This window comes from Hylobates moloch, unplaced genomic scaffold, assembly GCF_009828535.3.
Source record: "Hylobates moloch isolate HMO894 unplaced genomic scaffold, HMol_V3 SCAFFOLD_15, whole genome shotgun sequence".
Taxonomy (NCBI): domain Eukaryota; kingdom Metazoa; phylum Chordata; class Mammalia; order Primates; family Hylobatidae; genus Hylobates; species Hylobates moloch.
Window position 1 is genome coordinate 52,019,717 of NW_026652290.1, and position 15,738 is coordinate 52,035,454.

A 15,738-nucleotide genomic window follows, 5' to 3' on the forward strand; every position below is an offset into this window, starting at 1 on the left:
GATGGAAATCCTTTGGGTCATGATGAAGGTGTAAGAAAACTATTTGTCTATTTATTTGTTTTAAAATATGACATGAAACACACATGCATGAGTTCACATAAACACATTCCTATGGACAATAACATACAAATAACTTTTGAGATTCTCTTAAGATGGTCTTTTTCCTTCATTTTAAATCACTTTTTTGTTTTGTTTTCATTTTGTTTGTTTGTTTGAGTTTGATACTGGAGTGGGTTGCCAAAGAAAGATGGAGTCCAGAGCCAGTCCTGATAAGTGTGAAAAAACCCTGGTTTGAAACTACAGCTTTTTACAGTTAATTTTGTTTGGTGAGACTTGAAGTGGCCTCTTTGGATTCTTCCTATCTTGATTTTGACATTTATTTTCATGGTTATCCTTTGGGCTTCAGACACTAAACAAGGGATCACAATTCCACTTTACTGTATTGTTGGTGGGATGTTATTGTAGCTTTGGTTTCTCTTAGCCTGGGGAGTTGACTGGTTTATTCAATTGTATGATCTCATGGAACAGAAGTAAGAGTTAGGAGGAATGAAAAGAGAAGGTGGGAGAGTCAGTACAATGGTACAATGCTGGGGCAGTCTGGTTCCTTAATCCATGGGACTCTCTGAGAGGACTTTTGGAACTGACTACGGAAGGAACAAAGCAAAGAAACATTTCTGTCAGCTCCTTTTCAAGGGTTGTTTTACTTCCAGATTGTGCGGCAGGAGTGCTAAGTATTTCTTGTGGGGTTCCACATTCTGGTATTAGAAAAGTCCTAAGTCAGGCAGCAAGAAGTGTACTGTAAGTATGCAAGTATACAAGTATCCAAGTAACCTGATGTCAGGTTACATTATGTGATGCTTCCGGGCCTGTTCAGAACTGGTTGCTGATGGTAGCTGGAATAAGAGGTGAAACAGAGGATTTAGCACTAATGGTGTCCATTACAGAAACATAATACTTGAAATGTATGTAAATGCAAAATTTGTTATACAGTGATATTAGATGTCATTAATTATTATGTATAGAAATATTGCTGGGTTTCAGATGTTTCCATAGTAGATAGTGAAACAAGATTCCTGGCCGGGTGTGGTGGCTCACGCCTGTAATCCCAGCACTTTGGGAGGCCGAGGTGGGTGGATCGTTTGAGGTCAGGAGTTCGACACCAGCCTGGCCAACATGGTGAAACCACATCTCTACCAAAAATACAAAAACAGAGCCGGGTATGGTGGCACGTGCCTGTAATCCTAGTTACTTGGGAGGCTGACGCATGAGAATCGCTTGAACCCAGGAGGCAGAGGTTGCAGTGAGCCGATATCGTGCCACTGCACTCCAGCCTGGGTGACAGTGAGACCCTGTCTCCAAAAAAAAAAAAAAAATTCTTATTTCTTTTTCAGAGGCAAGATAGGTAAAGCTTGTTTTTTTTGTTGTTGTTGTTGTTTGTTTGTTTGTTTTAATTCAAGAGACTTCACATGTATTTTCTCATTTAAGCCTTGTGGCAGCTTTGAGGTAGGTTTGATTGATCTTTTATATATCTATCTATCTATCTATCTATCTATCTATCTATCTATCTATCTATCATCTATCTATCTATATAGATAAGGATATTGCACAGAGAAGTAACCTGCCCAATTAATAAGTTGCAGAGTAAGACCTATCTTTCTCCAAGAAGCTTTGTTTCTCCCGTTATTGAAGCCTATATTATTATATTAGGCCTCCAAGGCCTCTAAGGCCTAAATCTTTTCAACTAGTTTCTTATTCTAAAGGTCATTTGTATGTATGCCTCTAATCCACTAGAGGTCAGTATTTGGTTGAGAAAGTCAGGAGCCTTTAGCTTTTGATTCTTATTATTTTTAACTCTGAGTCTTATTGCTAGGTAGCCCTGGAAGCTGCATTCCACAATAAATGTTTATTTAATGGCATGTGTAAGATGCCTTATAGACACACTTTGACAGTTTTAGAAGTGTTAATATTGAATTAGTTTGACAGTCCAGGTTAGATCATGCTTGTGGGTTCTCCTCTAACTTCTAATGGGTAGAAGAGCACTCAAGTCAAGTCTTTTATAAATTTTTATTGGGCCAAATCTCATTTTCACATGAATTCCCTTTTGTTACCTGTTGCCTTTATATAATAAATATCTAAATTTACTATGTGTATGCCACTTTCTGGACTTGGGGCAGTCTAAGAATGGTAAAGTGTTTATCTTATCCTGAAAGAGTTATATACACTGAGGTGCTTTACTGTCATTTTCACCTGGATACCCAACAGGTTTAGGGAACTCATCTTTTTTTATCCTGCATTCAACTTACTATTTTCAAGGTTCCTATTGCTTGGAATGGCCCCACTGTTTAGTCATCAAGGCCAGAATACTTGAAGTTATTCTTATTTCCTTCTTCTCCTCCATGTACCACATTTAAGTCAGTTAATTCTGTTGCTTTTGCTTCTTATAATCTGTTGCTACCTTTATTCAAGTTCTCATAATGTTATTTGGACTGTTTTAGTGATCTGTATTAGATTTCCTATTTCCAGTCTTTGTCTTTTCTCAGTTGACCACTCCTCGACTCCTGGAGGGTTTGTCTGAATTGTAAAGCTGATCCATTATTCCCCTGCTTACATTCTTTTATTGTTTCTCTAACATTGAAACTGTTTTATATAGCATCTTTAATTTTATCTTCTGTTATTCCTTTATAACCTATACTCTAATTATACAAAGTTACTTGCCGTTTCCTGAGTGGATAATATTTTTTTCATACATAGTCCTTCTCATGCTGCTTCATTCTTCTGGAATGGTTACTTTTTCCATTTATCTCTGAAAAATCACATTTATGTTTTATCATATTTATCCTTTATTTGTTGATTTGCTTCCTGTAATAGTATGATGTGAGATTCAGGGGTCAGGGTCTCCATCTTATTTCTTTGTATCACCAGTGTGCAACACAACGCTTGGTACCATGTAGACATTTAACATGTGTTTGACTGAAGGTAGGAGTACAGAGAGAAAGCATCATGAGTTAGAGCAGTGAGAAATGGCCTTCTAAAGGAAGAAGAATTTTACTTGGGTTTTGTAGGAAGGGTTAGATTGAGGCAAGGAAAGGTAATCAGGTAAAGAAATGGCATAACTAAGGATATAGAAGTGGACATTTACCCAGCGTATTAGGAGGTAGAGCCTCATCCAATTGGAAGATTCATCTTGGAGGGTATTGGGTAAGTACATTGGAAAATTAGGTTTAGCTTCCATTATGGTGGAATCTAAGTGATAGATTATGAAGTTTAGACTTGTTTAAATCCCTCTCCCCACCCCACCCCCAATTTCCCTTATATCTAATTGACATGATGAACAAATGTGGTTTAAGAAGAGCCTGGCTGTATTAGGTAGGGGGATTGTAATGGGAAGGTGATGAGTTCCATTTTAGGTATGATGGAAATGAGGCGATGGTGGAACACACATTAGTAATAGGAAACAGGACCTGTGCTACTGGATTTTGGGAGAGTAGAAAGAGTGATTTGAGAGATAAGGGTTTGAGGAATAAACCTTGCTCAATTTCTCTATATTAGGAAATCAGAGAAGAATATATATGAAGTACTCTTGAGAAAGAGGTGGTTAAGTGTGTAAAAATTACTTACAAGTAGAATGAACAACTAAGAAAATGTAAACACCTAGATGCTTTCTAAGATCTAGCTGCTGTTTGTATTCCTTGTACCCCTCTCCCTCTACTCCAACCCAGTCAGCAGAAGTCAGTCAGCTGCTTCTTTGCCACATTATTATAATGATTGTCTCTGAAGGGATAGAATCAGTGATCTTGATGGAACAACATAGCATGTTAGAAAAGATCTCTGAAGGGCTTTTTCTTTGTTTGATTTTCATTGACTTCAATGTCACATTTTCATTTTAATATATATTATATGTATGTATATATTTATATCAGTACTTACTCTTCACCACCTCCTGCCAGTACCATAACATACATTTTGAATAGATGATAACTTTCATTTGTTCATCACTGACAGTATTTTATTGATTGTGAAGGAAATATAATTAACTTGGGATTCAATAAAATACGACTTATGAAAGCGTTTGGTTTTGCTGTACTGAAAGAGGATAGAGTTAAGGGAGCAAATGATCACTCTCTAGTTGAAAGCTTGCTTTTTTAAAATATGAAAGTTTTAAAGGAAGTTCTACCTTCCTTTGTGCTCTGGAGTCCGTGATCCCTTTTTGTATATTTTGCATTGGAAGTAAGTGGGGAAGAACATCTTACTTTTGAGAAAAATGGAATATTCTAATTAACTTGGTTTCTGAAAGACTTGGAGGATATTGTGTCTTATGTACAAACCTAAATTAAATGATTTGGGGTACTTCTCTATCTCAGTTTGTTACTTAAGCCATGTATTTATGTAAATCTAACCAAAATATCAATGGCTCATATGCAGAGAAACAAGTATGTCCATTGATTCAAATCTCTGGAATGTAGATTCTTTTCATTTTCTTGGCAGAAACTATTTCACATAGTTGAAGTTTTTCTCTGCCTTGTTATAATTGTCTCATTTCACCATTCCTGGACTAACTTCTTATACTTTATATTTATTTTCATTTCATTAACCTTATACAGAAGATTTGGAGACTGATTTTTTCCCTGAACTAATTTCTATTTGCCACTGAGGAGAAATATCTTATATTGATTAAGAAATGTATACTTTCAGAGGTCACATTCTCAAGCTTTGTATCTTGGAGTAATACCAAATATTACATTAAAAGAAAGAAAAAAGGAAAGTTCCCTTGGGAAATGTTCTTGGAACATGCTGGGTTAAACCAAATTAAACAAGTTTCTTTAAAATAGGACTTCTCCCAGCTTTTATTCTGTTAGTGTGCATTGCATATCTATAAGAAGGCTTCATGGGATGCAGTGTTTCCTGTTGATTTGACCACAACTCATTTTTGGGAAACATTTTGGTCATGCTTTGAGGGACTGTTGATGTAGTGGAAATGTCACTGATTTGAAATTTAGGAGACCATACTTTGAGCTTCTGATTTACCACTCACTTGCCTTGTGACTTCAAGCAAATCCTTTGTTTTCTAGCCTCAGTTTCCTGAGTGGCAATTAAGGTAACTTCTAGCTCTAATGATGTGTGGTTTAATGCTTCTGTTGTTGACTCTGGATAGTCCCACTTTCTACTTCTCTGTATCTATTGAAACCATGCCACCATATCAGTCTATTTTTTTTTTAAGCTGAAGGGATTATACTACCTTTTCTAGGGTTCAGAAAAAAAAAAACCCTTTAAAACCCTGCTTTCCACAGATCACAGTCATGGAATCCTATTGTATTACTTAGTTCAAATCACTTTCTGAAGATAATTCATTCTCCTGAATATATTTCATTGGTCTCTTATATCCACATAACTGTTTTTAACAGTCTCTTAAGCCTAAATGTATTAAAATTAATTCTAAGCCCCCACCCTTTTTCCTCCAACCATTATGGTCTCAATATGGTATTTTCTTGTAAAAGATAAATGCTAGGCATTTGCACTAATCTCCTGGCCTGCTAAGGCAAAACTGGAGATTTCTTTTTGTTATGATTTAATGGATATATTTGAAAAGTCTTACGATAATATTGACTGATTATCTGTTTTCTGTGTTAACTTGGAAAATGAGTTAAAATACGATGGCTCCAGGGTTAAAAAGGTATACATTAATGTGTTTGGTTTTATATCTGATACTAAAACTTTATGTACTAAGGCCTTTTGTTGTAGTATTTTCATTAAAATATCAATTTGTTCAAAATTAGAAATTCGTTGAAAACTTAAGTTTTGTTTCTTTTCTTTTTTCTTTCTTTCTCTCTTCCTACCCCCACCTTTTTGGTGTGTTTGTGTGTGTTCTTCTCTATCCTAGGCCCAGCAGCAAAGAAACCTGGATAACATCGTCTTGCAACAACCCAGAATAGGTAGCAAGAGGAAATCTAAGAAAGATGCATATATAATCTTTGATACAGAGATAGAAAGCACTAGTCCCAAGTCTGAACAGGATTCAGGAATTCTGGATGTTGAAGATGAGGAAGATGATGAAGAGGTAAGTAACATTTGATGTGGGGAAGTGAGACTATTTTTAAGCTTAAATAGTACGGTTGAGGTGTGATGAAGAGTTTATCCATATAATGTAGTTTGTGTGATCTTCTGGATATCAAATACCATTTTGAATACAAATAAGGCTCAATTTAAGGAAATTGAAGATACACTAAGATAATTTAGATCCTGATTCTTTTTCGAGAATTTAAATTTTAAATTCACTCCTCTAATTTGAAAAGTTTCAGGGTTTTTAAATTCTGTACTGACTGGGAACTACATTAAAGGAAGAGTACAGTTTACCTACCTAGAGACAGGAGGTCTAGGCGACCTCGGCTGAAACTGCAGCAGTTACTCCAGACAAACAAAAAAATGTTACTTCAAAAGCTGAAGAGTGAACAAATAGATTCTTTACCTTGAGAAATGGCTCAGATGGAAAATACACAAAGATTCCAGAAAGTTGAGTGTGCATTTCTGGAGGAAATAAATATATGTGATTACAGGGTAACTGGGAATTTTGTGACATATTCATAACCTCATAGATTAGTTCTTTGTCACTGTCAGGGAAGAATAAGATTAAGTGCCTTAACTAGTACATATTTTTATATCTTTCTTTGTTGTTAGAAGTATGTTTAATGTATTTTTAAAAATAAAACTATATGACCTTTGAGATTTCCTGTTAAAATGTTTTTTCTAAATATTTGTCATTTGCATTAACTGGATGTCTCTTTGTGAGTGTGGTGTTTAGGAGCATGAGCTTTAGAATCAGACTGACTGTATTCAAATTCTGGCTCTGCCATTTAAGTTTTAAAAATTATTAATAATCATATAATTTACTTTTAAAATGCCCACTGACATGTGTAAGGAATCATTTACTCTTGTACTCAGTAGCCTTTTTTTTTTGTAAGTGCTTGTTTCCTTTCTCCAGATAAAACTGGATTCACTATTTCTTCTCCATACTTGTCTCCTGTTACACCCTTACTACTCTCTTGCTTTTCTCTCTTCCCCAAAACTTGTCCTAATTTTGTAGTCTTGGATAAATTGTTTAATCGCTAAACTGAGTGTATTCACCTGTTAAGTAGAGGCAGTAGTCTCTACCCCATAGGATTTCACAAATCCCTGCTCCTTAAACGGTGGTGAGAAAACATTGGTTCCTGTTCTATCTTCATTACTCTTCCTTGCTGACTTCTATTATGTATCTCTATTGTCATTATGCCTGCCTCTATCATTATTCCTCTTTGACTTCAAAAGTTGAATTGGCAATGTTTAAACTGTTTGAGCTGAAAAACAAATAAAGATGTTATTTTTATGTCTACAACCTTAGCATTTAAGTTTGATAGAACAGGAGCTATCATAAGAATGTAAACTACTACATGTTTTTTTTTTTTTTTTTTTTTTTTTTTGAGGTGGAGTCTCACTCTGTCGCCCAGGCTGGAGTGCAGTGGTGCGATCTCAGCTCACTACAAGCTCCGCCTCCTGGGTTCATGCCATTCTCCTGCCTCAGCCTACCCAGAAACTGGGACTACAGGCGCCCGCCACCACGCCCGGCGAATTTTTTGTATGTTTTAGTAGAGATGGGGTTTCACCGTGTTAGCCAGAATGGTCTTGATCACCTGACTTCGTGATCCACCCGACTTGGACTCCTAAAGTGCTGGGATTATAGGTGTGAGCCACTGCACCCAGCCATAAACTACTACATTCTTTTATATACATTTCATTATTGAGGGGACACACTTCTGCTATTTAAGTGAATAATTTTATTTATCATTTTTAAAGTTTATATTGTACTAGGATATGTTTATGATGTAAATGAAGCACATTAATAGTTAATAATGCTTGAAAGTTTCATCCTATCCCTATTGCACATGGATTGCAAGAACTCTTGATAGCTCTTAATAGAGCTAAGAAAAGTCTTTTGAGTGTTATCTATTGGGCCACTTTGAAGTAAAATGAACCAACTATTGGCCTAATGACTCATAGAGATAGAAGGAGATAGAGGGGACTTTATTCCCCTGAATGTTTTCCAGCATTCTCCCTTCTTGCCTGGAATGACTGGCTTGTTAGGATGTGGATCCACCATGGAGGACAAACTTTCAGATATTAGATTCCATCACAGATGATCAGTCACAGTAGTAGCACAATAAAGTATCAGTCTCAAGAAGGACCAACCAACTCCTTTAATCTACATTTTGAGTACCCATGAAGAAGATGGAATTCTGTCAGATACTGTGGCTTATGGGTTAGACATAGTCTGTGCCCTTGGATAATACAGTACCTGAAGAGATGGTTAGATGATAAGATGAAAAATAAAATATATACACAGTTCTTATATATCATTGAAACCATGATATATAAAAGGAAACCATTCTTTATCATTGACCCATTGAAGATCCTCGGTAAGTTCCTTTTAATTTTTGTGCCATGCTCCTTCTTTGCCTTGTCCTGTGAGGTCCACAGAAGATGAGGAAAGTGAGACTAGTAAAATGTGTTGGAGGTTTCTCATAAAAGTAGTACTGTAAGAATGTACTTGGAAGTTAATATTTTTAAATGGTTCCATATCTCAAATCAAGCAATTCATATTAAAGATTTGCTGATTGAGCTCTTAAAACAAAAATTTGGCACTTCACTGTCATCTAATGGCATTCTATCTTAAAAAAATTCTACCTTATGTTTATTTACTTCTCAGTTTGAATCTTCTTCAAGTGCACATTCTTAATCTCAAACCTCATGTAGAGAATTATTTATTTAGATGTTTCCAAACTGGTTTCTTGGCATAGTTCTTGCATGGTGTGAATAAATTCTTCAGATAAGGTCTTTCGTGACCCACTGTGACGTTCTGACCTTCATTCTTGTCATTCTTCAACAGACCTCATTGAGAACTGCATAGTTTTTGGAATATTGTGACTTTTAATCTGTAAGCATGGTAACTGTGGCATAGAATCTCTGTATGGCAGTCATTCTTAATCTGTTTGGGGTCATGTATTACTTTGAAAGATTGATAAAAATATATGGAGTCATTTCGCAGTAAAATGTACATATATTCTGTCACAAAAAGTTTTGCATGAAATTTCAGGGGGTTTATGGAATTCATTTTACCCCTAGGACCCAACTTAAGAACTGTGTTGTCGAACAATGTTTCTTGAAATTTAATGTGCATAGGAATCACCTGGGAAGCATATTAAAATGCAGATTGTGATTATACAGGTTGAGAATGAGTCTGAGTCTGCATTTTTTAACAAGGTCCCTGGTGAGGATGGAGCTCCTGGTCCCTGGAGCACACTTGGAGTTACAAGACGATATGGAAACATGACGAAGCTTTTTTAGTGTATAAATAAAACAAACAAATGAATGTTTGGGTCTTCTATTGTTTTTTTAAATATGATTTAAACTTTTTTCTGGCAATAAATACAGTACTTAAAGAGAAAGTTAAGTTTGCTTTCTAAAATCTGTTGCTTATGTATTACCAGCATTTTAAATAACATTTTATAATTCTAGCTTAACAAGTTTAGGTACTTTCTTTACTCTCTGAAGAACTTTTTACCCTTTCCTGTGCTTTCAATGCAAATATACTTAATACATTTTTTTCATTGAATGACATTTTAAGGCTATTACTGTGTCTTTAGCTTAATGATACATAAGAGGAGATCATGGAATAAGGTGGGTAGGAAAAGCCAAATACCTAGAACATGACTCTACACATGGTAAATAGATAGTTAATACATTGTTAACCTGAAATAAAGTTTGTACTAGAAATGGGAAAAACTTAACAGCCTAGGGAACTGAGGATGAAGTCTCAAAAGTAAATTGTCGTTTTGAATGAAAAAACAACTTACGTGTTGAACCATCTGAAGGAATCAGTCTTTCTTTTTTTCTCTTCCCCACCCTCAGCTTATTGAAGTATAAGAGTCAGTCTTGGCCAGGCGCGGTGGCTCACGCTTGTAATCCCAGCACTTTGGGAGGCCGAGGCGGGCGGATCACGAGGTCAGGAGATCGAGACCACGGTGAAACCCCGTCTCTACTAAAAATACAAAAAATTAGCCGGGCGTGGTGGCGGGCGCCTGTAGTCCCAGCTACTCGGAGAGGCTGAGGCAGGAGAATGGCGTGAACCCGGGAAGTGGAGCTTGCAGTGAGCCGAGATTGCGCCACTGCACTCCAGCCTGGGTGACAGAGCGAGACTCCGTCTCAAAAAAAAAAAGAGAGTCAGTCTCTTAATGATTGCTGAAGGGTGTTATAAAGAAACATATTTCTAGTAAAATTCTCCATTTTTATTTTATTATTGGCTAAGCTAATGAAAGAGTCACAAGATGAGGTTTTGTTTTAAAAAAAACTAATCATATATTAGGATTGGACTATATGAAACTGCTGATATTTAAACATTTCTGATCAACAACTTAATTCAATTGATTAAAAAAAAAAAAGAGGGAGTGATGAGGCTTCACTGTGTTGTCCAGGCTGGTCTGAAACTCCTGAGCTTTCAAGTGATCCTCCTGCCTTGACTTCCCAAAGTGCTGGCATTACAGGCATGAGCCACCATGCCCAGCCAATTCAATTGATTTTTAATGGAAATATGATTTAGGAAATTGGGATTGAATATCACCCTCTTGGCATATGCAGGTGTTAATGTTCTTCTCTAAATATCTAGATAGAACTTAAAAATATTAGAACTAGTTAACATTTTAGATTGAGAATGTATTTATGGATCTAGACTCATCAGGAATATCAATTTTGAGATATTTGAAGATAAAATGCAAGGAAGCCCTGAAGATGACATATTAGTTTTGAGAAGGAGGGTGATAATATCTACTGAGAATAGGCTTGTTGTGAGGATTGAATGAAATAATGTATATAATGCCTTTGTCACAGTCCTTGTACATACAGTGCTATCAGTATATAATAGTTACTATTGTGGCATTGTGACCATGTGCTTTTTTGAATAAAGGTGAAATATAAGTTGATCTAGTTTTTGGCAATGTATATTTGCATGGACTGATGAACATCGTCTACTATAAACAAAAAAAATCTGCTGAAATAAAGCAGTATTAAGAAATAGTTTGAAAAAGCAGGGCCTGTTTTTTCTACTTTGTTTCTAGGTTACTTCAGAGCTTCTGCATTCTTAGAATACTTCATTGATACCACATTTATGACATGTCACACATTCTAGTGTGTACCTCTCTTATTTACCAACTGTTAAGGAACAGTGGTAACCATGTCATCCACACCACTGGTCATAGAGTATGGGTCACATAAATATTTGTTGACCAAATGATTCATGTCAGATTTATCTCTCTAGATTTTGGTGTCTCTTTTGAAGTATAGAATCAACAGGAGGGAATTGTTAATTTAAATACAAATGCCATGTATAGAAAGCCTTCTGGGATGTCTTGATTATTGTTGTGCTGTAGTAATTTTGAAGTAATGAGATGTATTAATTTGCTAGGGCTACCATAACAAAATGCTGCAGAATGGGTGATTTAAACAAAAATCTGTTTTCTCACATTTCTGGAGGCTGGCTGTCCAAGATCAAGGTTCCACCAGGGTTAGTTTCTCCTAAGGCCTCTCTCTTTGGCTTGCAGATAGTTGCCTTCTAGCCGTATCCTCATACAGTTTTTTTCTTCGCTTACATCCTCTTTTTATAATGTGTGTCTTCCTCTTTTTATAAGGATACCAGTCCTATTGAATTAGAACCCCATTCTTATAATCTCATTTAATTTTAATTACCTCTTTAAAGGCCCAGTCTCCAAATACAGTCACATTGGGACTAAGGACTTTGACATAGGAATTTGCGGGGGAGCACAATTATAGTCATAACACAATTTAGTCATAACACAGGGTGTTTGGAAAGTATACACAAAAGATTTATTTTAGAATGTACAAGCTTTTTTCTTTGTGGTATTGGGACAAATTATGTAATTTCTCTCAGCATCCCTTTTCTCACCTATGAAATAGTGACAATAATTATGTCAAATTGCTTGTAAAAAATAGTGGTTGTGATACTTGACCCAAATTTCAAAATATTGATTGTAAAACTTTCTATTGACAGGAATGTAACAGAAAATGAGGATCATTCCTTGCTAAGTTAAAGGCTACTTTAGAAGTTTAGAGTTTAAACTTAAACTTAAATAAAGCCTGCCTTTAGAAGTTTAGAGTTTAAACCAGAGGTTGCAGATTGGCAACCTACGGGCCAGAAACAGCTTGCATACTGGTTGTTGGCCTACACAATGCTTAAAAATTTTTAAATTAGTCGCCAACTTCTACAAGTCAATTAGATTCACATAAAAATCTAGATTTCTAATTTAGTTTTTTTCTAAGCATGGTAGTAATAGACTGGCCTTGAGTAGCAGTGTTGCCATCAGGGATATGGTTTAAATGTGATGACAAAAATATAATACTGCTTATATTGGGTATCTATCCAAAAAATGGCAGAATAAAAAACAGACTGACAGGGCCACACTGATGTGAAAAAAAAAATGTTGTGCTTTGTAAAAATAAATAATAGTCCTTGATATTTCATATACAAAGTGTCTATTAAGAGAGTATGATTTAAAATTGCCAGCATCCATCACTTAATCCCAATACCCATTGATACCTATAGGCTTTGAATTTTAAACTTCTTAATGAGAGCTGGCCTATTAAGGACATATGCAGTCAAAAGAAAAGTAGGTGCCCATATATATAATGAAATACCAAAAGGACAATTTAGAAGGTTGAATGGAAACATTATGGCATGTTTTAGACATTCTGTTTTGGTTTTCTTATTCCCAGTCTTTGATCTTTTAGGTCTATCCATTGGTAAAGATGTATTATGACTCACATCAACTCAAGGTTTTTTTCTTTTTTTTTTTTTTTTTTTTTTTTTGTGGTGATAGTGTAAATGCCCTGTTATTTTGAAATCATTTATCTCAATTATAAACTTCTACCTCTCTTTTCAGGTCTTGTAGAATTTCTCTTTTTAAATTTATTATTATTTTTTATTATTATACTTTAGGTTTTAGGGTACCTGTGCACAATGTGCAGGTTTGTTACATATGTATCCATGTGCCATGTTGGTTTGTTGCACCCATTAACTCATCATTTAGCATTAGGTATATCTCCTAATGCTGTCCCTCCCCACTCCCCCCACCCCACAACAGTCCCCGGAGTGTGATGTTCCCCTTCCTGTGTCCATGAGTTCTCATTGTTCAATTCCCACCTATGAGTGAGAACATGCGGTGTTTGGTTTTTTGTCCTTGCAATAGTTTACTGAGAATGATGTTTTCTAGTTTCATCCATGTCCCTACAAAGGACATGAACTCATCCTTTTTTATGGCTGCATAGTATTCCATGGTGTATATGTGCCACATTTTCTTAATCCAGTCTATCGTTGTTGGACATTTGGGTTGGTTCCAAGTCTTTGCTATTGTGAATAGTGCTGCAATAAACATAACGTGTGCATGTGTCTTTATAGCAGCATGATTTATAGTCCTTTGGGTATATACCCAGTAATGGGATGGCTGGGTCAAATGGTATTTCTAGTTCTAGATCCCTGAGGAATCGCCACACTGACTTCCACAATGGTTGAACTAGTTTACGGTCCCACCAACAATGTAAAAGTGTTCCTATTTCTCCACATCCTCTCCAGCACCTGCTGTTTCCTGACTTTTTAACGATGGCCGTTCTAACTGGTGTGAGATGGTATGTCATTGTGGTTTTGATTTGCATTTCTCTGATGGCCAGTGATGATGAGCATTTGTGCATGTGTTTTTTGGCTGCATAAATGTCTTCTTTTGAGACGTGTCTGTTCATGTCCTTTGCCCACTTTTTGATGGGGTTGTTTGTTTTTTTCTTGTAAATTTGTTTGAGTTCATTGTAGATTCTGGATATTAGCCCTTTGTCAGATGAGTAGATTGCAAAAATTTTCTCCCATTCTGTAGGTTGCCTGTTCACCCTGGTGGTAGTTTCTTTTGCTGTGCAGAAGCTCTTTAGTTTAATTAGATCCCATTTGTCAATTTTGGCTTTTGTTGCCATTGCTTTTGGTGTTTTAGACATGAAGTCCTTGCCCACGCCTATGTCCTGAATGGTATTGCCTAGGTTTTCTTCTAGGGTTTTTATGGTTTTAGGTCTAACATGTAAGTCTTTAATCCATCTTGAATTAATTTTTGTATAAGGTGTAAGGAAGGGATCCAATTTCAGCTTTCTACATATGGCTAGCTAGTTTTCCCAGCACCATTTATTAAATAGGGAATCCTTTCCCCATTGCTTGTTTTTGTCAGGTTTGTCAAAGATCAGATAGTTGTAGATATGCGGCATTATTTCTGAGGGCTCTGTTCTGTTCCATTGATCTATGTCTCTGTTGTGGTACCAGTGCCATGCTGTTTTGGTTACTGTAGTAGAATTTCTCTTTTATATTCTCATTGATTATTCAAAAAACTTCACCTTGCACTAAGTTGCTAGTAACTGCAACTGTGGAATATAATCCTTTACCCCCTTCTTCTTGCTAAGAATGCCTTATTCTACTTTTATCTGAAGGACCCCTCAATTTTACCTCTTCTGTAATAGTGTCTTTTAAAAATTTTCTTTTACTTTTGAAGAAGTTTGCATCTTCAGAAAAGTTACACATATGGTATCCATATACGCTTCACTTAAATAGTCCACTTATTAAAACTTAACACTTCCTCTGTCTCTCTGAAAAATTTGATTTTGAAAGAATAGGTGTGTGCGTGTGTGTGTGTGTGTGTGTGTGTATGTTTCTTTTCTCTCCCAAAACTGAGCCATTTGGAGGAAAGTGGCATGCATCATTCATAATATTTGGAACTCCAAATACTGTAACCTGTGTTTCCTGATAATGACATTCTTCTACATAAGTACAATACAGTGATTACATCAGGAAATTTCACATTGATGGTGACACTGCCACTTAATATACAACCTTTATACAACTATCTCCAGTTGTTCCAATAATGTTCTTTCTAGCAGATTTTTTCCTTGCAGCCACATCCAGACAAATTGTACACATTAATTTTTACGTCTGTTTAGTCTCCCTTAATATCCATCTGTTTAGGTACATCTCGTTATATCCTCATGACTAGAGTCAGGTTAATCATTTTTGGCAGGAATATTACAAAGGTAATATTAAGTTCTTTTCACTGCATCACATCTGGAGGCATACATTGGTTAAGATGGTGTTCACTAGGTTTCTTCACCATAAAGGTACCCGTCCCCCTTTGTAATTAGTAATACATTAGACCATGTGACTATCCTGTTCCCTAACAGCTTGTCACCCACTGATTTTAGAACTCATTGATGCCACTTTCTGGAATCATATGTTACTATGGTTGTTATAAGATGTTGTGATTTTCTATTTTTTTCATTTCTTTCACATTTATGAGTCAACATTCTTCTATAAAAAACTTTCCTTTTCTCCCCTTATTTTTTGTAGTGTTAGTATGGGCAGATGGATAATCATTTTATATACAATGAATTATATTCCATCTTGTCTTTCATTTTCATTTTCCACTTGTTCCAAATTATCTATCCAGTTTTTGAGCTCTGCTCCTTTCTTTAATTTCTCTTCTTTTCCACAAGAAACCCCAGGCTCTGTCCCAGCCCTAGCATCAGCTGTTTCTTCAGAGAGTTCTAATTTCTTTTACTGGAGAATGATATTTAGAAACTAACATGGGCATTAGGTATACCCCTTTTGTGGACAGAGCTAAG

General features: G+C 35.9%; 1 protein-coding gene across 4 annotated transcripts in view; it reads left to right on the forward strand.

Annotated features, from left to right (window-relative positions):
* EXOC6B (exocyst complex component 6B) overlaps positions 1-15,738 on the forward strand; it is a 677,279-nt gene that overhangs the window by 261,898 nt on the left and 399,643 nt on the right. For all 4 annotated transcript variants that reach the window (XM_032178396.2, XM_032178398.2, XM_058428899.1 and 1 more), the window contains exon 7: positions 5,879-6,055. In XM_032178396.2, the coding sequence (XP_032034287.1) occupies positions 5,879-6,055 (177 nt within the window). The remainder of the gene's footprint in view (positions 1-5,878; positions 6,056-15,738) is intronic.